General features: G+C 38.9%; 1 protein-coding gene across 1 annotated transcript in view; it reads right to left on the reverse strand.

Moving 5' to 3' along the window:
- Positions 1-26,350, reverse strand: part of CTNNA3 (catenin alpha 3) — a 1,251,491-nt gene that overhangs the window by 954,706 nt on the left and 270,435 nt on the right. Inside the window, exon 6 of the mRNA XM_006089723.3 lies at positions 20,865-21,128. Within this exon, the coding sequence (XP_006089785.1) occupies positions 20,865-21,128 (264 nt within the window). The remainder of the gene's footprint in view (positions 1-20,864; positions 21,129-26,350) is intronic.

Consider the following 26,350-nt stretch of genomic DNA (forward strand, 5'->3'; position numbering starts at 1 on the left):
CAATCGCCCCAAAGAGAGAGGCCCAGGCCACTGACCAGTGGGCTGTGGCAGGTGGGCAGGGCCCCCCTCTGTGAGGGAAACCCGGGTCCCGGGTGTCTGCCGGCGACTGGAGGAAAGCCTGGGTCCTGGGTACCTGCCGGCAGCCGGAGGGATGCCCAGGTTCTGGGTGCCAGAGGGAGCCAGTGCCGGCAGCCGGGGGAAAGAAGGCCTACTCTTGCACTAATTTTGCGCATCGGGATTCTAATATGCTAAGTGCCCGGTGGACCAGTTGTCCGTTCAACCAATCAAAGTGTAATATGCTAATGATATGCTAAGGCAGATCAACCAGTTGCTATGATGCGCACTGACCACCAGGGGGCAGATGATCAACACAGGAGCTGCCCCCTGGTGGTCAGTGCACTCCCACAGGGGGAGTGCCGCTCAGCCAGAAGCCAGACTCATAACTGGCGAGCGCAGCTGCAATGGCGGGAGCCTCTCCCGCTTCCGTGGCAGCACTAAGGATATCCAACTGCCAGCTTAGGCCCACTCCCCTGTTCCCATCAGTCGAACATCCCCTGAGGGCTTCCAGACTGCAAGAGGGCATAGGCCAGGCTGAGGGGACCCCCCTCCCCAGTGTATGAATTTTGTGCACCGGGCCTCTAGTTATGATATAAAATACTTCAGATTCTGAACAAGGCTTTGGCCATGCCTGACCAGAACATGTAAGAAGTTAAAAAAAAATCTTAAACAAGCTGAAGCAGAAAATCAATATGGTTGGAAATAGTTTTCTTTGTTTTAATAAACATGATGTAATAAATCTTACTCATCATTCACACACTTTATATTCTATGATGAGACTGATCCGATTTACATTCAAAACACAAAAAATCTTACACCTATTCTCCAAAGTGAAATTGCCTATCAAAAGAGATGTAGCTATAATTATAATCAAGTACCAACAGTCTTCACAAAAATACATGCTACGCCTCAAGTTGCGAGCAGCAAAAATAATAACCACATAGCATAAATGGGTTTCTCAAGCAACCACATTATCAATCTTCAGAGTGAGTGATAAAAAATGGAACAAAATTTCTCCTTAGATTATGAACAGAAAATGCTACTGAGAGAACTCACAGGCTCTCCTTTGTCTAGTATATCCCTTATTTTAATGCATTTCCACTTAAATAAACTAAAGAATAGAAGCTTTAGGTATAAAAAATATATAAAAGAAGGAAAAATGTGAGCAATAAAACTATAAATTAGCCAGACGATCAACACATTATTTGTGCTACTTTGGTAAATTAGTGTGATTTACAAAGAAAGTTAACTACATATTCAGCTATATTGTCAAAATGTATATAACTCACATTCTGTTATGTATTAATTAATATAACAAAAATAGAAAGTATCTTAGAAACACATTCAATATGCTTATAAAATAAATTGGATATGCAGCTTCCCTTAAAAATTTTTTTCCTAAATAATAGTTATAGAACATTCAAATACCCACTGAATATCATGATAGTGGTTATACCAGGACACCAATAAAAATATCAATCTATTTCATCAAAGGTAGTAACCTTTCTCCTGGGCATACTTCCTTCAGAATTCAGCAATTTGATCTATGCATAGCACCACATCATGAATTGTTTTTATCTGGTTATATAAAAAATAAAATAAACTTTTAAGAATTCTTCTAATTTCAAAATCTCTATTTAAAAGAATTGTAACATAAACATTTCCAAGAGGATGATGATTTTGTTCTAATATTAAATATAGCATTGAATGAATCTCAATATATCTTCTTACCAGAATATTGCTAACTAAGGCAATAAATATAGTTTAATTAAGGAGCAAGTTAAGTTTTTGTTATTATCTATCTGTTTACATGTTTGTTTTATCTCTGCTCATGGTCCGTTTGTAAACCATGTGTAAAAAATCCTAAAATGAATGAATCCTACAATGAATTTAGAGAAAATATAATTTTTATACACAATACCATCACAGAAATAAACCATACACTCTCATACTCGTAATTCTCTCAGTAAGTAATATCATGTATGTCCCGCCTTCTATGTCCATGCATTTCACTGATTGTAAACCTAATTGAATATAAATCTGCAAAATTTAAAGAAACATTTGAATAGTGCCTGCTATTTCCAAGGTTTACGTCAGCACTTATGCCTGTGGAGTTCTCCCAGGAAACAACTCATTGGCAAAGGGAAGAAGAGATACAAATAGGACAATTGGAAAAAGTGAGTAACCCCATTTGTGTTCTATTTTCATTTGATTCTACCTTTACTTCTGTCTATAATTATATCCTTTGGGAGAAATAGCAGGCTAAGTACAAGTCCTGGATTCATAGGGACTGTGAATGGTAGAGCATAGAAGAAAAGAGTAGCTAATAAACTGTGAACTCTCACAGTTACGTCTGAAAAACAATGACTGTGAGGTGGTAACAATTTCTTAATAACAGCACCCTTCAGGTGCTCTTTCTGTGCTCCCTGCCTCCTTCCTCTGTTTTCTAGAGTGCTACTATTCAAAGACTGTAAAGATGATATTCTGAATATTTTGAAGTTACAACCAACAAAGATATTCTTGGCATGAGAAGGATTAAGAATCTGCTCTTTTCCTGGAGTTGAATACATAGTTAGAAATAAGTTAACTCAAATGTCTCTAAGTAATTTTCTAGTTAACTGGGGTTAAAGAAAAAAATTACTTTGCTCTAGTCCAGTGGTTCTCAACCTTGGCTGCACATTAGAATCACCTAGTGATCTTTTTAAAATCCTGATTTCTGGGCCTCATCCTCTGGAAATTCTGTTTCCTTGTTATGGGGTGGGGCCACAATATTAGTAACAAAGAAACAGAATTTCCGGAGGATGAGGCCCAGAAATCAGGATTTTAAAGAGAGTCCCAGGTGATTCTAATGTGCAGCCAAGGTTGAGAACCACTGCTCTAGGCATTGTGTTTGAAAATCTATCTTTAGAATGTATTCGCCTGTATTAAGTGCCACAAAATAATCATTTTAGATTCTTTATAAAGACCACAGTCTTGATAAGAAATTGGGATAAAAATTGTATTGGCCGTATACTCTGGGGTACTGTGCAAAAGAAGTTTCTGATGATGAAAATGTTCTGTATCTACAATGGCCGATACTAGCTTCATGTAACTATTAAATACTTAATGTGTGGCTAATACAACTGAGGAACTGGATTTTTAAATTTACTTCATTATGATTTATTTAACCTTAAATTCAAATACCTACATGAGACAACTGGCTATTATATTACACATCACAGCTTTGGAAACTGCTTTTCATTTTATTTTCCATAACATGAAATTTTTTTGTTATGATAGCCTCTTAGCAGCATTTTACTAGATAAAAGGTAGTGATGACCCCTACATTTAGGAGGAAGAACCCAGTATCTTTCTACTGTCATTTGTTGCTTAGAAAAACTCCTCTACAAAATAAACCCAGCTGGCCTATATCTACACCAAAAGTGGTTGGTTGATTGAGATTAAAAGCACTATTTTCCTAAACGGGTGAATATCTTTGGAGAAAGTACCAGGGTAGGATAGAATTTAATGTCGTTGGTCATTAAGGCCTTACTTTATTGGGTTCTTCACCTGATGACTAGCTGGGAATGAATTAAAAGAGAGGCAGTTCCAGAGAATATGAATCACTATGTGGAAGGGTAGGAAGCCAGTGGTGGGTGGCTAGGACGCAGATACTGGGAATCAGTGGGAGAAAGGGGATCAGATAACCTGAGAAAAACGAATTCTGAAAGGAATGATGGGAAGGACGGTCAAAGACAACATTCACTAGTCCACAGTTCAATCCATTATGCTCCACTGGATCCTTCTCCTTTTTTCATTTCCGGGTATTGCTGGTGCTGTTCATAACAGATGTGTAATTGGAAAGGTCAGACTCTGGCTTAATGTTCTTTCCAAATTAAGAATACCTGTAGAAACAACTAATGAATTATGCACTTACCACTGTTCCGGTATTTTTACTTTGTTGGTTATATAATGACATCCTCAAAAATTGGTCAGGAAAAGGTTAAACCAAGAGCACTCCTTCTGCTATTATTTGATCTTCTGGGGATTTTTACCAAGGGCCTTACTTTTTCCCTTGGTGCTTAATCCACCTGATTTAGATTTTTTATTTTATTAAGGAACAAGAACATGTAAAAGACAAGGAAAAGGAGGAGGAGAGGGGAAAGGAAATGGAAGGAAATGCAAAGAAGGTAAAGGGAAAGAGGGAAGGATGGGAGGAAAGTTGAGGAGGGGACTGAGAGGAATGGAGAGAAACAGTAGAGAAAATGAGAAGAGTAGAGAGAAGTGAGAAGCAGCAGCAGTTTCATAAAGCTCTCTTGCTATGCACATTGGCAATCATGAAATCATGATTCAGCAGAACTTTTAGGTGATAAGGGAATCATTACAAAAGTACTTTAAAATGCAGCCTCCGAAATCCAGCTTTTATCATTTTAGATTTTAAAAGGCAACTGTTTTTTTTTTAATTTTATAACCTGCAGATGCCTAACATATACCTTTCTGAACGTTACAGCAGTCTCATAGCTTTGGTAAGTGGGTGCAGAACAATATTAAAAATAAAATTAATGTTAAAAGAATGCATCTACATAACCGGACTTTTTCAATTAGATATTGATCTTATGCAGTGTGATATGCAATTAAAGAGCATAACTATATACCTTAAATTAATCAATACATAATGCCACGAAGGAAATTTCCATCGCTGGACTCCAGACTTTTCTAATCAGGGTGCCATAAAGCACTAGTTTTCCCTTATGACTGCCAAGCAAAACTGTGGTGAGGACTCATTGTCCCTTTTCCTTGCAATCAGAGGGAAATGTACTTGAATACGCAGGCCAAGATTAGAGCTTGGAAGGAGTGCCTCATTCAGAGAAACTAGCAGGGGTACATATCAGGACAGCTAATGGGAGGGGAGAATCAGGTGCCAATGAAACTAATTTAGGATAAGAAATAAACAGGATGCTTCTCTGTATTCTGGATGAGAAATTATTAGAATTAAAGGGTTTTCAATTTAACTTCAATGCAGCCATGCCTGCTATTTCCTTATTTGAAGAGCTGGTGGGTATTGGGGTGGGGGAGAGTGTGGAACTTTCAAAATATCTAGGGAACTACGTGAATCAAAAGGAAACGGGAGCCCTGGATGGTGTTGCTAAGTGGTTAGAGCATTGGCCCGTGACTCAAGGGTCAAGGGTTCAATTCCCGTCAAGGGTATATACCTGGGTTGCAGGTTCAATTCCCATCCCCTGTAAGGGACACATGCAAGAGTCAACCAATCGATGTGTCTCTCTCACATAAATGTTTCTTTCTCTTTCTTTCTTTCTCTCTCTCTCTCTCTCTCTCTCTCTCTCTCTCTCTGTCTCTTTCTTTCTCTTGCTCTCTCACTCTCCCCCACCCCATCCCTCCATATCTTCCACTCTCTCTAAAAATCAATGGAAAAAATATTCTCAGTGAAGATTAACAACAACAACAACAAAAAAGGACATGGGGAATTCTTTCTATTGATGAAAAGAGTAGAGCATCCAACATCGCAATTTAGGGCTACTTTTTTTAAAGGTAAAGCATTTTTATGCTCCCCGCAAAAGGCACAAAATTCCACCAGAGGCAGGGTCCTCGCTTAATACAGCACCTGTATCAGCACTGAACGTGATTCTCTAAACATCGGTGGTTCCGAGGAGGCTCTCTGCTAAATTGTTAGCTGTTTGCTAAAGGTAAGGCGATTGCATCTCCAAATCCATTCATGACGAGGGCCAGTGAATGGGGGTCTACAGACTATCAAAACAGGGTCATGTGTACATTTTTCATTCACCTATTCAATGACAACTGTTACATAAACACCATACACATTATACCTAATTACAATACTTTAAGCTCTATGTTTAAAGTAGGACTATACAGACCTAAAAATTCTTTAATTTTAGAAAATGTCTAATAAAACAGTCTATTATCACTGTCTTCAGTATGATGTGTCTCATCTATTCTCATCAAGAGGTTAACTGACCTCCACCGATGCTCTCTCTCTCTGGGGTTACTCACCTGATGGCTCTGTTTATTACACTGACTCATCCATCACCATCATTCCCACAAGCCCCTGGCCTTCCTCCCTCTCTGTAAGGCTCACTTTATATAGTACTAGCCCAATAGTCAGATGATTAAGATAGAAATGTGAGAAGAAAAATATGGTCAGATTCATTCTAGGCATTGAAGAAGCCACTGTGCCTATTAGAGACAGCATGGTTTCCATGTGAAGCAAATAAGATTAACCTACCTCCCACAATGCAACTACCCCTCTTCAAAGCTCATGGCTACTGGCAGGCAGCTTAACAAATAGAACCTCCCACAGCTGCCTGACAGATCCATGCATCTGTGCCGTATACATTTGCTCAGGCTGCTTTTCCATCTGTGGGAAGTGACATATGCCATTTGATTGGCTAATAGTAGGCTTGGAGAAGAGTCAGAGAGAGCGTTGGCAGTCACCGCATGTCTGTTCTTTGCTTTTCATTTTTTCCCCTTTGCTCTGGGGCTTCTGGTCTCTGCTCTTTTGGAACCTGCCTGCTATATTATTCATTTGACTTCAAGTGGCCATTTATGGCTAACAAAGCTGGGATTTTGTGAACGTACAATTTGCACTTAGTCCAAACCACTTATATGTCGGTAATGAACCAAAATTAGCAGTTTTTATTTTAATTGCAATTCTTTCTTGGATTTCACACATTAAAAGTGAGCTGAGATTAGGTGACGGGCACTAAGGAGAATGCAAGGAAATCTGAAAGTAGCCGAAGGATTGGGGCAGGACCAGCCACAGGATGTGAGGGCTCAGTGCAAAATGGAAATACAGGGCCCCTTGTTTAACACGTATTCAGAATTAAAAACAGCTACTTCAGATAATGAAACCAACACCAGACCCTTCTAACCATGAGGCTCTAGGCACAGGCTGCAGGCCCAGGGAGAAAGCCCCAGATTTGTAGAAGAAAACATGAGACATTTTTGCCATTCCTTTTAACTACTGAGTGTACTTACTATAAAAAACTCATACACTGGCAATATTTTCTTCACAATCAATAGTATCTTCAACCAAAGTTTCTGTTTAGGATTTTAAAACATTGTGGGGTGTGTTGTTGTTTTTTTTCCCCCCCGCAAGCCCCTGGCCTTCCTCCTTCTATTATTAGAAAACATGCTTTGAAATTCTAATTAAAGCATAAAGTTTAGTAAAGTTTCAAAATATAATCACCCGCCACCTCTCTTGCTTTTCCAAATCTACTGTAAATACTAAAATGAAAAAAAAAAAAAGCACAGAAATGATGGCTCCATGAGATTTAGGGTTGGATTTAGGCAACCCTAAATCTCAAATTTGGCAGTGAACACCAGCCACTAACAAAAGCTATAGGTGCCAAACTCTAGGAATAGCATGGCCACTGAACAAGGTTCTCCATAAAGAGCAGTAATCAACATCCTAAGGAGCAAGGCATGGCACTAACCAAATTTTATCAAATCGTGTTTTAAAACTATGAACTCTAGCTGATGTGGCTGTAGCTGTGGCTGAGTATCGGACCATGCACCAAGAGGTTACTGGTTCGATTCCCGGTCAGGGCACATGCCCAGGTTGTGGGCTCAATTTCTGAAGGCGACATGCAGGAGGCAGCTGATTGATGATGTTTCTCTCTCATGGATGTTTCTATCTCTCTCTCCCTCTCTCTCTCTCTCTCTCTAAAATCAATAAAAACATTTTTTTAAAAAAAGAACTCTAAATTTTTCATCCTTCCATACTTCGATGAGAGCAAAAACAAATTCCTCCAAATTAAAGCTGAAATTCACATGACTAAACACCAATGAATATTTTTCTAAATGTTTTAAATGTAAGAAATAGATTAAAAACTCTCATGGGATACTTCTCTTTTCTTGATTTCAGCTTATTCTTAGGACATTTCTCAAATAAGCACCAATCCATTTTTAACACAGTGCTCTGTCCAACACATTGACTGTGCTAGATATAAAGTTTGCTCCATGGGACAGAGACAATGTGGCCAGAATGGACACCTGTACGTGGTAAATATAACCTTCCAAAGGTTTTGTGATAATCCAATTAGTAATCATATCTACAGCTCTCAGAAGGAACCATAGATTTCTCAACTTCAATAGAGCTAGCAGCTAGAAAACCCTCTGGACTTGGAATGTTAACTAATGTTCTTTAAGGAATAGTTATATTAATAGTAAATTGCTTAGTTCACTTCACAATTATATATATATATATATATATAATTTGAATATATATATATTCAAATTATTTCCCCTCATAAAATCCCAAAAATATATCTGAATGCTCAGAAGCTTATAGTAATTTCTTTTTGGCTGTTTCCCTCGCTTTGTATCATAATGTCCTTCTGGAAGTCAGTTCGTTTTCCTACTGGGGGTATGAAACCACCACTCTTCTAAGTGTAGATGGAAAGGGACCACATGCTGACCTGACTAGCTCAAGAAAGGTCTGTGTGGCGGCCTTGCAAACTCTAGAGACCTAAAGTAACCACAAAGCATGGTCTGAAATTAAAACTTTTTAACTAAAAGTGTATGGCAGGTAGTCATGTCCTAGGCTAGATTCTTCCCTGACAAAAGTCAGTCTTTACCTTAACTAAGCCTGTCTGTTGTCTTTTGCATGTATGATAACATATCATTGGAATGTCAGGGTAACTTATAACTTCCCTTTTTCCAGACCCCTCAGGGCACAGCCAATGCACCGGGGCTCTAGGACACAGACCACAAATGCCTTCATTGTTATTGTTATCATGTTAATTGTTGACTGTTAACTATCCTGCACCCACCTAAGTACAAGAAGTGTGTGCCCATCATTTTCTTTTTATCCTCTCTTGCTTTCTCCAGCCTCCCTAATCTATCACCAGTGGATTTCATGTAACTCCCTCACGTCTCTTCCTTTGATTGTAATGTATAAAACAAGGTTAAAAACTGCCATTCTCCGGAGCAGTATCTGTTATGCCCAGATTTCAGGATCCCCAAGAAACCACATCAAGGAGCCAGCCAATTCAATGCAAAAGCATAAGAATCTGTATTTCAAGCTAGCTTGAGCTCCCCGTCCACCAGACTCACCGACACATCGGCAAGCCAGGTGGCCAAGAGAGAGAACCCCGCGTAGAGACGGGTTTTATAGCAGGGGTTGGAGTAAGGGGAGGAGAAAGGACTGTGCTCTGCCAATTGGCCAGGAGCAAGTCAGTGTCTTGTTCCTGGGTGTGGCTAGCAGAGGCTTAGACTTCTGGGAAGAAGGTCCTTGCCAAGCACATGGCCAAGGTAAGATGGAGGACGTAGCCCTTACCCTGGGGCAAGATGGAGGGCGTAGCCCTTACCCTGGGGCAAGGTGGAGGGCCTAGCCCTCGCCCTTTCAATCTCAATACGTTGAGATTCTGCTTCCTGGTAATTGTCGACAGTTTGGCTCAAATAAACTCACAAAAATTCTTTAGAGGTTTGAATGTTTTTTATGTTAACACAAGCATAGATCCATTTGATGTCTAAGCCATTGTGAGCCACTCCCGTTTCTCACCCTTCATAATCACTACGACTGTTAATTCTTCCCTTTTTTATTTTTCTTAATATATATTTTTATTGATTTCAGAGAGGAAGGCAGAGAGATAGAAACATCAATGATGAGAGAGTCATTGATTGGCTGCCTCCTGAACGCCCCCTACTGGGGCTCGAGCCCGTAACCTGGGCATGTGCCCTTGACTGGAATCAAACCAGTCTGCAGGCTGACTCTCTATCCACTGAGCCAAACCAGCTAGGGCAATTCTTCCTTTTTTATATCTATCTCTTTCCTTTTCACTTCAACTACCCTACTTTCAGTCCTTATTACCTCTTACTGGAAATATTACTGAAATCTTTGGTTCTTCTTTTCTCCATCCATCTAAACCTGCAAAATAATCTGCACATCATGACTGGTTAATCTTCCTACCGCATCTATTTGATTTTCTCCTTTCCCTAATCAAATAGTTCTCCCTTAATAAAGTTCACATTTCTGAGCTTGACATTCAGTGTGGTTCCTCCAAATTTGGTTTTCAAAGCAGATTATCTACCATTCTCCTGCTGCAGATAGTACAGTACAGTGTTTAGGAGCATCAGCAACAAATTCCAATTTCATTACTGAAGAGAAGGAACAATATTAGCCCTCTCTTTAAAAGAGGAAAATATAATTTAGGAATGGGTTTCCCTAAGAAGGAAACAAGCTTTTGTTAAAAGGAAGTACTTTTTTTCCCAGATAAGTACTATGAAAAAATGCAACAAATAAGAAACCTGAATTTATAAGCTCTTACACTGATTTATGGATTAATCAAAATGACATGATAGTCCCAATTCCGTTCTGCTATTCATCCTTAATGGTGTGCTCCTATAGTTTTCCTGTCAGTCCCTATAAAAAGATAAGGACTCTCTAGGTGGTAAATCATCTTTTTAAAGAGTCCCCATGTACCCACCCAAATGCAAATCTTTGTTTGTTCAGGTATTGAAGTTTATAAAACCCCTTTTATATACCTGAAAAGTCATTAAATGTCCTATCACAGTTCTTCCCATACTTCAAGACTCACCTCAGTTCCCTCTCTATAAAGCCTTCCCTCATTGCTTCTTGCTAGATTATAAGAGTCTTGAGAATAGAGCCCGAAATGTTTCTGATTCAACAAACATTTATGGAACAGGTACTATGCTAGGAATTTATCCCTCAGTATATACAGACACCACCTCTGAAATAATATACAAAGAATCAATTAAAAGTGCTTGTTTCTGGGGGAAAATAAAGATAAGTCTGGAAAAAAAGATATTTAGGGCAAAAAGGGAAAGAGGCTGCCCTCACCCTTTTCTTTCATCATTTATTTTTAGAAAATTTGTTATTATTTTTTTTTTTTACTCTGTGCCTTCAAAATGTATGTAAATATTTTTAAAAGCCAAAGGAGCTTCTTGCCAGCTTTTCCACCCAGGAATGTTGTTCTCAAGGACCTGGGCACCATATCTTTAAAATGTAATCATCAACCCTGGTTGGCTTGGCTCAGTGGATAGAGCATCGGCCTGCGGACTGAAGGATCCCAGGTTCGATTCCGGTCAAGGACACATACCCGGGTTGCAGGCTCCATCCCCAGTAGGCGGCGTGCAGAAGGCAGCCAATCAATGATTCTCTTTCATCATTGAAGTTTCTATCTCTCTCTCCCTCTCCCTTTCTCTCTGAAATCAATAAATAAAAAAATAAAAAATAAAATAAAATAAAATGTAATCATCAAGGAAGATAGTGCTTCTATCTCCCAGTTTCCACGGGAGGATCAGAGCCTAACTTTCCTGGGCACCTGGCTCCAAGCTGCAAACCTACTTCTGTCATTAAGATATAGTACGTGTAATTTCCTATGAATAAAGGCACTAACTACACAGATTGTCATTCCAATTACCAAGTTAATTTAGGATGAACTATGTATGCAAAAAGGTACTGTCGGGTCCTCTTCTTTTACTTGTTTACTGTTTATCTTGAGAATGTGTGTTGGGTTTTATCTGCTTAACTATATAAAAGGGGATATTTCTTTCTATATCTGCTATCTCTTTAGCAGATTGCCTGTGATTCATATCACATTCTGGTTTAATGCTGACTTGATAATAAAACTTTTCTTTCTCTTCTACTTTTGTGAAGAGATTTTCTGGATTGGCAGAAGATGTTGCTTTTAGTTTTATTTCCCCAAAATTACTAGATGTCATTGGATCATATAACTTTGTAAATGTGCACATATATTAACTTCTCACTAATAAATTGAAAGAACAAATTAAGAAAAGAGGCAATGAGGAAGGAAAGTGGGAGAGATAAAGGGTAAGGAAGAACAGAAGAAGGGAGGGAGGGAGGAAGAAAAGAACAAATTGATAGTAAAACTCAAGAGAAATTCCACTTACGGAGAAAAAAAAAATAGTTAAAAAGAAAACCTAAGTCTAACACAACTCTAGATCCAGAGACTTTAGGAATCGAACATCCTTTCTGCTCAGTAATAAAGGGTAGAACATTTAAGCCAATATTCCACTCTCAGAAAATAATTGACTCAGCAACTGGCCCAGGCTGGAGTCACCAGTTAACTAGACTGGGTTCTTAACTTTTACTGTGTCCTGGGCCCCTCTGGCAGTCTGGTGAAAACTAAACCCTCTTCTCAAAGCAATTATCCTAACGTATAAAATAAAAGACAATTCCATTAATGGTTATAAACATATTTTTAATTTGTCATATTAATCCATGAAATAAGATCTAGCACTGGACCTAATGACGTAGTAGTAACAAGCAGAAATGATACTTTGCACACCTGTAATGTGGTATGAAAATATCTGTAATTGCTACCGGTAACCAAGTCTTAGGTGTTGCCATCAATACTGTGGTTTATCACCTATATTAATAATTAAGCACAATGCTAAATTTCAGATTGAATTTTGAAATAAAGATCTAGTATTTTCCCACTAAAGTTCACAGACACCTGGATTCTATACATGGATCCCCATGAACTTCAAATTAAAAGGCCCGCGAGAGTTGTAACATTAGATGCCAGAATGGCTCCTACATAAGCTAATGTCAGCCACAAAGGACAAGAAGCTCTGCTCCAGGAAGACAAAAGACTTTCTTGGTCTAAAGGAGCGCCTACATCTCCTTCCTCTCCTTCCCCCAGTAGTAACATTGTGCTAGTTGTTAATAAGGACCTACAATGACTACGGGGACATTATATGAATGCTATAAGCACACTGTAGCTACTAATACTATACAGTCTATGAACGGTTCTCAACAAGAAACAGGCATAAGAAGGATCACCTGGGAAGCCTGGTTCTTAAAAAAGATTCATGACCCTCCCTGGTAGAGTCTATCTAATTGGGAAACAGTAATCTCCACTCTTACTAAAAGTGAGTCTTATTCAAGTGATTAATTACCAAACATCTCAGATAACACCAACAGAATTAAAGAGAGACTCTAGGGCAGTGATGGCGAACCTATGACACGCGTGTCAGAGGTGACACTCGAACTTTTTTTTTTGGTTGATTTTTCTTTGTTAAATGGCATTTAAATATATAAAATATCAAAAATATAAGTCTTTGTTTTACAATGGTTGCAAATATCAAAAAATTTCTATATGTGACACGGCACCAGAGTTAAGTTAGGGTTTTTCAAAACGCTGACACACTGAGCTCAAAAGGTTCGCCATCACTGCTCTAGGGCATATAATATATACACTAATTTTGAAAAAGAAAAAAAAAGTATTGCCTCTCAAATTTAAGGTGTCCAGAGGAAAATAACAGCATAATTTATTTTAAAACAAGGAAGAAGAAAATGATGAAAAATAAAAATAAATGTACTCAAGATATTGAAAAAGAACAGCAAAATTAAACTTCAAGAATTAAAAAGGAGTTAATAAGGACAAAATCAGAAATTAATTAAATTTTTAAAAAATTTGAATTACCAAAGAAAAGTCAGATCTTTAAAATTTAGATTGAAAACAGATGAAAAACATGTTCCTAATGCCATTCATATGTTGCCTCTTTTACTTTGCAGAATTTATTACTTTTCGTTGCTGCCTTTGATTCTTTTTTTATGGAGGGTCCATGAACATTTGAAAGGTGTGTATTCTGTTGCATGCAAAGTTCAACACATCAAATCAAATGGCAAAATGTCCACTGTGCATATGGGGTGGTCAATAAATAATAATGAAGAAAAACAAAAACTGCTCTGTTTTGAGGCCCTCCTTAATATGCCTTAAAAACTTTCCTAAGCTAGATTTCAACCAGGATGCACTCCTATTACAGTCTCTTCATCCCTCCATATTTGTTTTTCCTCCATGCTTTTTCTTATTCAGATTTACCACTAAGGCAACTCCCTAATCAACAAAACTAACACTAACCAGCACTAAATTCCATCCCCAAGTCCTGGGAAAAGTACCCACACACCCGTTCAACCTCCTTAGGGACTCGGGATCACCTGTCTTGTCAGCTCCCAGAGACAAGTGACTGAGAAGCCGGACCCTGGTCAGCAGCTGGAAAAGTTAGGACATTGAAGGTGCAGTCTAACCCCTCCAGGAAGAAGCTGGAAGTTGGGCTCTATTGTCTGCTCACTCAGCACTGAGGCAGGGAAAGGAAGGGCTTGCATGACTGTTTAATCCTGCCGTTTGTGCTCCATGGTCCCAAGGGACTAGTAAATGCCCGGCCCCATTAGCTCTCCAAAAAGAGGCAAATTAGGGGACCATTGCTCTGGGAGCAGACATCAGGTTGGGCACTAGATATGCCATCCAAACCTTTGCTCTTCAATGAGAAGCTGAGAGATGTGAGCTCCCTCTCAATTGTATGGGCTGTTATGGGTGAAGATTATGGTGAGAATGTGTCTCAGTTTTCCCTCCTTGTTTTGATGTGGGCATGTTCTCAATCACCCAACGTCAAGAAATCTCTCAATCAGTTTCTGGTTTTCTCTCAGAAGAAGCTGATCCATGTGTAGTTGTTTATTCAACGTGTTCATGTGTGGAGGGTATTTTGCTATCTTGCCGAGAATAAATTCTATTTTCTTTTAAAAATATTCTTTTTGTCTCTGGTGTTCTTCAGGTTCACTACAATATATGCATGTGGATTTCCTTTTATATATCATTTTGTTATTGCTGTTGTCAATCCTCACCAGACAATATTTTTCCATTGATTTTTAGAGAGATTGGAAGGGAAAGAGGGAGGGAGGGAGGGAGGGAGGGAGGGAAAGAAAGAGGGAGGGAAAGAGAGAGAGAGAGACATCATTGTGAGAGACACATTGATTGGTTTTAATTGGTTGCCTCTCCACCAGGGCTGGGGATTGACCCTGCAACCCAGGTACATGCTCTTGACTGGTAATCAAACCCATGACCCTTTGGTCTGAGGGCCAAGGCTCCAACCATTGGGAAAAACTGGCCAGGGCTCTTTTTATATGTCTTGATTAACAATTTGGGGACTTCTTGGCTATGGAGACTGGTGTCTTTCATCAGTTCTAGAAAATTCTTAATATCATTTTTATTCTTTTCTCTCTTCTGAATGTTATATTAGAATATTTTAAAACTTGTGAAACCGTCTTCATCTATCAACTGCTTTTTAAAAATGTTTTGTATTGTGTCTCTCTGTAGTGCATTGCAACAAACTTCTTCAAATATATCTTTCACATCATTAATTCTCTTCCATTTTGTCTAACCACTGAATTTTTTTACAATTATGTTTTTCATTTTAGATAATTCTGCCTGGTCAATTTCAACAGTCTTTTAGTTGCTTTATATAACTCTTCATACTATAGTAAATAAAAGAAGGAATAATGTATATTAAGCATATTATTTATATTCAATATCTACAGTGTTTACAGATCTGATTCTGCAGTTGGTTCTTTCTGCAATGTCTCACTTGTGGTGGCTTGCTTATTTGTATGTCTTGTGAGAACTTACTTTCCTTGGACCTGCATGAGAATTTTTTGTGAATTGGGTGTAAAGTGCGGAGAAAATCTGAGTTTACTTCTGGCAGATCCTTGGAGGTATTGCCAAGACAGAACAACTTCAAATGTTCAAGCTGGGGTTTTAGAGGCCATATAAATGATATGAATTCTGACCCACTGTCCAGGTAAGGACAGATTTATTGTTAGAAAATTTCCAACATGTTTTCTATTCTTTTTTTTTTCTGAGCCACCCAAGTCAAGGTTAAGCTAGCCAAGTCTTCCTACGGTCTCCTACTGTAGGGGCCGGTGTCTCTCTTGTTCATCCAAAGAGGTAGCTAAATTTAAGGATTCTCACCTTTATGAAAGGATCTCCTATGGCTTTCCTATTGGCAGTATATAGCCCTTGTCTTCTGCCCTCAGTTCATGGTCTTTCAAGTCCAAGCCACAGGCCTTAATGAAAAAGAAATTCCCCACACCTCCCAGCACAATGCTGGTGCTGGCTTGCTAGCCTGGATTTCAGCTCTCTTCTTATCTGGCTGACCTCAAGTTTTCCTAATTCACCTGTTGGATTGTCCATGTATTTAAAAATATTTGATCCATTATTTTTAGTTATATTATTTTACTATATTTCTAGAAACCAAACCATTTTTTGAAAAGCATGTTAAAGTGCTCCTTGACATCAGGGATGCCTATACTTCTCTAGTCCTAAATGCTAATCTGTTTAGTACAGGTCCCATTTCTCCTTCAGGTGAAAACATAAAAATATAAGGACTGTACTCTGCAAATTATTACTCTTAGTAAAGGACAGCATATCTTGGCAATTGCAGGGCATCTAAACTCAGGCTAGATAGCAACTGAGAGAAGAGAATTGTTCTCTCTTTGGGCTCCCTTATCACACAAAAAAAGAAGAATCTGAGCAGCATATCACTTAGATAGGTTTTTGGTGGCTTACCTCACTATAAATTCAGGTCCCAGTTAAAAGTTAGGTAAAGTAGAGCCACCCACCACAAGTATACGCACTGCCAGTTGGAGAAAGGAGGAAAAAAACAGAGGTAAGGGGAAAATGCACTTCGATCCAATATCACAAAATGACGTGCAGCATTCCTGTATCTATTCTTTCCTTCCTTCATTTACTCAGCAATATTCACAGAGCACTTACTATGTGTAGAGCATTATTCTAGGTGTTGGAGATACAATAGTAAATAAAGAAATATAGGGACCTAGTTGGTTTGGCTCAGTGGATAGAGCATCGGACTGCGAACTGAAGGGTCCAAGGTTTGATTCTGGTCAAGGGCACATACCTTGGTTGCAGGCTCCTCCCTGGCCCCAACCCTGGTCAAGGTGCATGCAGGAGGCAACCAAGCCTTATGTCTCTCTCATATCAATGTTTCTCTCTCTGTCTCTCCCTCTCCCACTCTCTCTAAAAATCAATGAAAAAATATCCTGGGGTGAAGATTAAAAAAAAGAAAGAAATATAGGAATGATGACACATAAATGAATATATAAAAAAGAAACATAAGAAAATAAATATGACAGCTCTTTGGAAATGAGAAAACACTACAAAACTCCTTTGTCATTATCCAGTTTCACAAGATGATCTGGATAACTCTGTGGACCATGATTACAACAGCTGCTTTTTCCCCATAGGAGAAAGCATATCTTGATAGATTTGGAGTTTCAAAGCAATTACACTGGCAAAGTTTCTCGCTTAAAAACATTTTGGAAATTCTGTTAATCTATAATTTAACACTTTTCAACCCTCACTCGGTCACAAATGCAGAAGGAACACCTTGTAATTCATATTAGCCTTTCCAATAAATCAATCACTTTAACCTGCCAAGTATTCTAATTCAACTTCTATTTTCTCCACCAATAAATCTCAGGCTTCATACCCACAACCAGGTGTGGGCCAGAATGAAAGAGCAAATGGAGCTGTGGCGTGGTATTTGTTGAGTAAGCGCTCTGATACATTTCCACACCATAAACATGTAATGACACTTCCTCCCAACAGCGTATTTACTACATCAATTTATTTCAAGGTATTCTATTTGCAGAAGCAAGATAGAGCAAAGGTTACTTTGGATCTTTTGCCAATACCGCTTCCTGTAAATAAAGAGAAGAGCAACCATTTAACTTACAAAATCATTTTAAAAGGCTAAATGCTCAATAAATTCTGCTTTACCTAGTTCAGACAGCCTCGGCAGCTATTTGTAACTTGGGTACAAAAATATGTACAAAATTCAAGCATTTGCACTAGCTTGGGCATGCCTAGCTTTGACTGAAACTGAATTCATTTCAAAGGTTGTTGAGACAGTATTAGAATTTCAGGGAAATATCTGTGGGACTCCCTCCTGCCTTGTCCTGAGAACTGAATCAGCCACAGGCTTGAGAAAAGGAAGACTCCATCCATCACCACTCCTATGCCCGGTCCCATTAAAGCTGCAACCAACTATCTCATCTCTCTCTCTCTCTCTCTCTCTCTCTCTCTCTCTCTCTCTCTCTCTCTCTCCATAATAAACTGGACCACTTATGCAAGCATCCCCTGACACAATTCTGTGTAGCACTGTGAGAAATGATAAACAAGCCTGTATGTCCAGCCTAGGAAATTTCACCTCACTGTATTAGCCCCTTCTCAAATATAAATACTTCTACTTAAATGACCCAGGTACAAAGTCCTTTTCACTAACAAGTTATTCTATCTTTTATACTTGGTTACATTTATAATTTAACTGATAGTTTATAGAAACTAAGAATCTTAGCATAAATTGTGTTGAATTTTTATTAAGCCCCTTAAGTTCTATCAATGAGAATTGAATATAGCACAGAAGATAGAACTATCTTCTGGAATCAGAGAGATGAGATTCACATCCCAGCTATGATCACTCACCAGCCTTCTGACTTAAGCAAGTGACATAACTTATGCAAGTCTCAGTTTTATTTTCTGTAAAAAATAAATAAAAATGCTTATCTTCTAGGGACTCTAATAATTAAATAATTAAAAGGAAGACTCCATCCATCACCACTCCTATGCCCGGTCCCATTAAAGCTGCAACCAACTATCTCATCTATCATCTATCTATCTATCTATCTATCTATCTACCTACCTACCTTCCTACCTGCCTACCTACCTACCTATCTACCTATCTAATCTTCCTCTCTGCATAATAAACTGAAAAGTTATAAGAAAAGTTACATTTTTATTTATGGGGGACCTAACATTCAACTAGTACCACTGGTATAAAATTAGTAAAGAAACAGTCTTGTCCACAAGGAGTTTTCAATTTTATTATGAAGTCAAGGTACGCATCTAAAGGACAAGTTTACTGAGTGCTCATTACACAGGGCAAACAAAAAGATGATGGGGTATTATTAAAGAGTCTACCCTATTTAGACAAGAGTTCCTAAAATTTTCACATAGATGCTAATAATTGGGAATTTAATAAATTTTCACAATGATGTCACTAATTAGAAATTGAATAATGCTGGATTAGAAATTAAGTGACCTGTTTAAAAACATGTAACTAATGGACAAGCATACAAAAAGGTTATTCTAAATTTAAAAAATATGTTTACCATGAAAGTAATAAAATTAAGAACATAGGAATTATATGTGTTTAGTTTAGTGTATCAATAAAACTTAGTAATTTTAATTGGATTAATTTCTTAATTATAGAAGAATCTGCCTCCAAATAGTCATCTCCACTAACGATAATGAGAGCTAAGATTTACTGGGCACTAATGAAGTCCCAGGCACTGCTCGAAGCATGTTTACATGTATTATTCTCACTGATTGTAACGATACTATGATTTATCCCCCTTTATTGGAGAGGAAACTAAGTCCAAGGAAATAGCTTTCCTACGGTCACATGGGTGGGAAGAACCACAGCTGAGAGGGGAACCAGGCATTCATCACCAAGTGCTACACAATGCTGCCCCCACTGAGCAGCTACCTGTCTCACTTGGGTAGCTAATGGTCCTTGACATCATACTTGAATGTTGAAAATAGAGTTTGAGTTTCTGAGCTTCTTCTCAAAACTGGCTTCACCTATCATCAGTTCCCATCATAACTGATGAAAATTCATCCATCCAGTCGCCAAAACAAAACAAAACAACACCTTGTAATGATCTGTGGCAGACACAGAGGTGTACTGCCCAGTCCCCTGCCAGGCAGGACTTGCCCAGCTGTGGGGAGTGAGGACAGCAGACGGGCCCCCAGCTATCACTTCCTTCAGTGTTTGACGGCTTCCAGTAACTGAAAGAGGCAAAAGGCCTGGCTTTTCTGCCTGACACGGAACACTCAAGAGCAACCTTCTCTCCAGAACTCCCTCTGACTGGTCCAGGCTTTGTGGGCGTAGACTTCTTCCTCTGCTTAGTCTGGCTCTTCTTCTCTTCCCTTTGCACATATTACGTCCTAATAACACCTTGTACCCCAAGCTCCATCTGGCGGGTGCTTCCGGAGACTCAGCCAAAACTCCTCCCTTCCTCCCAGAGGTCACATCCATTCTGTCAAATCTAGTTGGCTCTCCTCACAGCATTTACAGATACCACCCTGGTCCAAACTAGAAGTTGAGGTGGAATCAAGTGGTGATGTAAAATGCAAGCCTGGAACCTCCTGCCTGGGGGAGACTGGAGCACGTAGCTGTCTGGAAGCTACTTTTCAGCTTCTCCCTTCGTTCCCCTTTGGTCTGACACACAGTCAGTGTAGTCTCCGCCTGTCACTCTTTTGCTTGAAACCTTACAATGAATCGCATTTAATCTGATGTAAAAGCCGTAATCAATAAAAGCCTTTCCAGCCCTTTATGACCTAATCCCACTAGGTCTCTGATCTCAGCATCTACCCATGGCCTCCCTCTCCGCACCAATCCCCCACTTCTGTCAACTAAACACTGGGCATGCCTTCAGGCCTCGGTTCTGGTTCTCCACCTGCTGATTCCCTCACTTCCTTCAAGCCTTTGATAATATCTCACTTTCTCAATGTAATATTCTATGCAATTGACTTCTCTATGTTTATTGTTTTTTTGCCTTTTTCCCCTTTTAGAATGTGGATTGTCATCTATTACATCCCAAGCACAAAGTACACTAGTAATAATAAGTATTTGTGAAATGGATAAATCCTACATTTCCTAAGTAGGTTTATAGAAAATAAAATCATCATTACAATCTAATTAACAATCCCCAATTTAAATTCACGACTTCCTTGGCAGAGATGCAAAGGACTCAGAGGTCTACTGATGGAATATTTTCCTGCTAATCAATTCACTGGAACGTACAAGAGGATGGTCGAGTCTGATTGGGTTACTAGGTCTTTATTTACTCATGCTCTAACCTCCAGTACCTGGATTTAAAAACCCGCTTCTGTTTATTTTCATACTGGGACATCTAATCACACTTCACCTTTCTCTTGACTTACCTCAAGCTCATCAAGGGCACTTCCCAGGGTTGCTGCCTGAGGTTCCAGAGGGGCCAGCACATTCTGGATGCCTTGTGAAGCATTCGATATTACGTTGAGCGCATTCTGAATTTCTTCGCAAACTGTGTCCTTGCTGGCTTTGAGGGAAGCAACATCAGAATGTTCCAAACAAGCTGAACAAATTGAATGCAAGAGCGGGGAGTTCTCCTTCAATGAGGCCCGGGCGCCGGCTATTTCATCCCTCTGATTTGGAGACTTTAAGTCCTGAGGATGAAAATGAAAAGAGAGGCACCATATAATGAGCTATGGGAGAAAGAGTTATACAAAGAAGCTCTACTCTTCTGTCAATATACATGAAAAAGATCATAGACACTAAGAAGTCATCTATAAGTTAAAATCCAGGCCATCAATTATTTTTACCCTCCTTCAGAGTCAAAAATTCTGTAGTAGGAAAGCTGGGCCCATTAGCAAATAAAGGTCACAGTGATGCAGATGTGTAACACCGAGCAGATCAGTCATATCCTTACAAGTCAGAAAAATACTCTGGCGCTCACATTCTTAAGTGTATTATAAGAGGGCATGAATTATAAGGATACTGATTACCTATTTCCGTAGACGGTGATGATTGCATTTAACCTTTTCATGAAAACTAAACCAATTCAGTCAAGATGCTAAGTGGAACCTCCGACCATTCTGCTCTTTTAGACCCTTTTCTTACTAATAAATCAACCTTTCTTAGACATTTAGTCAACAAATAGTTATTGAACATTTAGCATATGCTGGCCCTTGTGCTAGATACGAAGCATACAGATGTGAGCAATCCTACAAGGCCCCTGTTCTCCTGAAGCTTATGTTCTTCTTTGAGGGGAGGGATCCTATAGACCAGGGGTGGGCAAACTTTTTGACTCGAGGGCCACAATGGGTTCTTAAACTGGACCGGAGGGCCGGAACAAAAGCATGGATGGAGTGTTTGTGTGAACTAATATAAATTCAAAGTAAACTTCATTACATAAAAGGGTACGGTCTTTTTTTTTTTTTTTTAGTTTTATTCATTTCAAACGGGCCGGATCCGGCCCTCGGGCCGTAGTTTGCCCACGGCTGCTATAGACACACAATGAAGTAGGTAAACAATGCACAAGTCTATTTCAGGAAATGATGCATGCTATCAAGAAGAGACAAAAGTAATGCATCACAGAGACTGATTTGAAAAGAGAAAGCTGCTTTAGCTTGGTGGTCACAGAAAATATTTCCATTATGATGACAGTTGCAGCGAACATAAATGAAAAGCATCCCAAGCAGTGGGAAGAGAGGGGCGAGAAGTCCTATAAAAGTGATAGCTGGCCCAAACTAACTCAAGATACGGCAAAAATCCCTGACAAGCACAACCTTAATTAAGTGACAAAGGTTAACCTCATTAGTGATGCCACAGGGATATCATGCACCCCTTGACACACTGTGACTTCTCTCTAGTATTCACTTTAAAAGCCCACAATCCCAGTCTAATCATAAGAAACACAATAAAGAACACCAGATTGGAGAACATCCTGCATGAGACCCGGGCAGTGTTCCTCAAGACCATGACGGTCACACCAAAACAGGGCACTAAGTAATAAACTCTCACAGACCAGAGGAGGCTGGGGAGACATGACAAGCAAACGCCATGTGGGACCCTGGATTGGATCCTGGAAAAGAAATAAGCTATTCATGGATACACTGGCGAAGCCCACACAAACCTGAGTTAAGTTCATAGTAATCCGTCAGTGTTAGTTTGTTCCTTGTGGCAAATCAAAGATATTAACAAGGCAGGGAACCAGGGGAAGCGTAGATGGGAACTCCCTTTACCACATCTGCAACTTTTCTGAAAATCTAAAAATATTAATATAAATAGAAAGCTTATTTTAAAGAAAACTAACTCAAGGGACCTTAACTATAGCTTATGCATTAAAAACTCATGATAAATATTTTCCCCATTTTAAAAACGAGAAAACGGGGGTTGAGAGAGTCTAAGTTCCTAAGCCAGTGACAGAGTTAGATGGTGGCATTTCTTATATCGTAACCGAAGTCAGTGTGACAGCTAAACCATGATCCCAATAACTATGCTATATCTTTCCTGCACAGGAAGGAACTCCCTTATTTGCTATACAAGGACGAGGACTCGTCTTTGTATAATGACAGTTTATAAAGTGCTTCTAGATCTTATCAGTCATCACAACACCTTTAAAGCAGTAAGGCTGGGGTTATTAAGCACCACTTTAACTAAATAGGTATTTAGTGTAAGAAGACTCAGAGGCTGGTAAAAGAACTAAGCTCTAAACCTAAGTCTTTCAACTCACATGTTTTTTTCCCACAAGACTCTGTTGCCAAGGAATAATGTTGCCTGTAGTTAATAAATGGCTGTGCTGCTGTATTTTTGGTTCCTTCTTTTCTGAAAGTAAAGGCTGTCTGCTACTTTATGCAGGCTTTGGGAGATATCAACTGATTTACAAGATGTGGGGAGGACAGTAAGAAGTAGCTGTCAACCCACTGTTCATACTAATTACCCAAGAAAAGACACTTTGTGGTTTTCTTGGCTCGCTATGATTTCCCCTTATAGTTCTGGTCTGAGTTCTAGTTTTATCTCTGTCATTAGCACCATGAGCTGGGTAATTCCTCTATTCTTTCAATGTCTGCTTTTCCATCTATAAAAATGGGGGAAATGATATTTTGCCAACGGAAGACGGAGTAAGTAGCATATCAGAAAACAAATGTAGCCCTTGCCAGTTTGGCTCAGTGGATAGAGCAACGGCCTGTGGACCAAAGGGTCCCGGGTTCAATTCCAGTCAAGGGCATGTACCTCAGTTGCAGACTCCGCCCCAGCCTGGGCCCTAGTCAGGGTGCATGCAGGAGGCGACCAATCAGTGTGATTCTCTCACATGGATATTTCTCTCTGCCTTTCCCTCTCTCTTCCACTCTCTCTAAAAATCAATGGAAAAATATCCTCAGGTGAGGATTAAAATAAAAAGAAAAGAAAACAAATATACTTGGAAAAAAGTAGACATAGAGAGAGTACAGAATTATTTTATTCCTTAAATTTATTAAGGAATACTGTCTTTGTCCTGTGATGGTCTTAGGGATTTTCATATTTTCCAGATTTTTATATCACCACCTACATTTAGCTCAGTGAAACTTAGACAAATATTTAATGTTTTGAAAGGACAAGTAAATTACAGTTTTGAAAGGACGAACAACTCCTCAGAAGAATAACAATAAAAAGTATAAATATTCAGAAAGAGCTGAAGAAAAGTCTCTGCATATTACAGTATAATCAAAATGTATTACATAATTCCCTCTAAAGTGACATACACATAACATATACTTCTTTATCTAGAATGGCATGGTCAACATTTAGGTAGTTTCTGAAAGAAGAAGGTCTGTGAACATATATTATTACAAAGAAAGCAAAAGTTAAAAATATTATTCCTTTTACTCTGATGGTGGCTATGTATATCTAACAGTAAATTATGGTGACTTTAATGCTGCAAGGACTTTGGAATTTAAAAACCAAATATATTTTTGGCTTTTGATCCTAAGCTTAATTATCTCTGCCCAAGGCAATTATAGGATCTTTAATGAGTACTGATATCCAAAACAGTAAACTGTGATAAGGACAGTTTTAATGAACATAACAAAAATGATGTACTATGGCAGCTGGTGGGGGAAAGAAAGGCAGGTTATAGAGTTGAAGGTAAGGAAAATACAGAAGGCAAGATCATTTCTCCTAAGGCACATCCCAAAGAATAAATTTAATGTAATAAGTAGGCACATAAACAAAAGGGGAATTAATAAATGCCTGCCTTCTAAATAAAAGGTTGTGGTGATGTTTGTTTTATTAATTTTAACTGATAATACCATGGTTCAAAGCTTCATATGTCTAAGTATGCTAAAATCTTCAACTAGGTCAAAATGGGAATTAAATGGTAGGGTTACTTAGGGATTTCTTTGGGCGGAGAAGTATAAAGAATTCAGCTCCTCGGGATTTATACTTATTTAATAACTTTTTTCCAGGAAGTAAAATCTCACATGAGATGTCTAAGTGAAGGGGACATGAAAGGCTCCTAGCTGATGAAGAAATACACAGATGGGATTTAAAAAGAAAGAAGAAGAACTCACAAGTCTGTGCAAGTGGATAGAAAATTAACATATGAGTTTTAACTCTGGCAAGAGAACAAAATATATTTAGGGATTTTCAATTTAAAAAAAAATGGAGGGCTCTAAGCGATCAATTAATTAATTCAACTGTTCATTCAACAAATATTGTTTGGCTCTGCACATCAGGCAGTTCACTAGATGTTAGAAATGCAAAGATAAAGAGCTTATAGATCAGAAGGGGAAACAAATTTATATGGGAGTTAAAATAGATGAAAGTCCCTCAGCTTGAGGAAATTAAAGAAAATGTATCAGAGGAGGTGAATCTTAAACTATAAGTAGGAGTTTTTCCTGTAAAGAAAGCAGAACAAAAAAACAAGCAAATAAAACAGCATGTGTGAAGACCTGAGGCATGAGAGCAAAGAGCATGCAGACCACAGCAGGTGGCACCACAGCAAGTACAGGCATACCTTGGAGATACTGCAGTTGGGTTCCAAGATGAAGCGATAAAGTGAGTATCACAATACAATGAGTCACAGGAATTTTCTGGTTTCCCAGAGCACATAAAAGTTTTGTTTATTAAGTATGCAATCGTATTTTCTATATATATAAAAGCCTAAGCGACTGCTAAGACCGGACGACCTGACGACTGGCCAGTAGCTATGATGTGCACTGACCAACAGGGGGCAGACGCTCAATGCAGGAGCTGCCCATTGGTGGTCAGTGCGCTCCCACAGCCAACCTCCAGCAGTCCCTTCTCCCGGCCAGCTGGCCCCGATTGCCAGCCAGGCCGAGGGACCCCACCTGTGCACAAATTCGTGCACCAGGCCTCTAGTGTCTAATAAAACAATGTACATGCCTTAATTAAAAAAAAACAACACTTTATTGCTAAAAAATACTAACCATCATCTGAGCCTTCATTGAGTGATAATCTTTTTGCTGGTGGAGGGTTTTACCTTAGTGTTGATGGCTGCTGACTTATCAGGGTGGTGGTTGCTAAAGTTGGGGTACCCTGGAAATTTCTTAAAATAAGATAACAATGAAGTTGCTGCATCAAGTGATACTTCCTTTCATGAAAGATTTCATGTGATACTGTTTGATAGCATTTTACCCACAGTAAATAAAACTTCTCTCAAAATTGGAGTTAATCTTCTCAAAGTCTGTACAACTTCATCAATTAAGTTCATGTAATATTCTAAATTCTTTGTCATCTTTACAACATCTTCACCAGAAGTAGATTCCATCTCAAGAAATCACTTTATTTACTCATCCATAAGAAGTAACTAACTCCTCATCCATTAAAGTTCTATCATGAGATTTTGCTGAGGTCCAATCCCAGCGGGTCCAGGGGTCCCCAAAGG

This window comes from Myotis lucifugus, unplaced genomic scaffold (genome assembly GCF_000147115.1).
Source record: "Myotis lucifugus unplaced genomic scaffold, Myoluc2.0 scaffold_62, whole genome shotgun sequence".
Lineage (NCBI taxonomy): Eukaryota > Metazoa > Chordata > Mammalia > Chiroptera > Vespertilionidae > Myotis > Myotis lucifugus.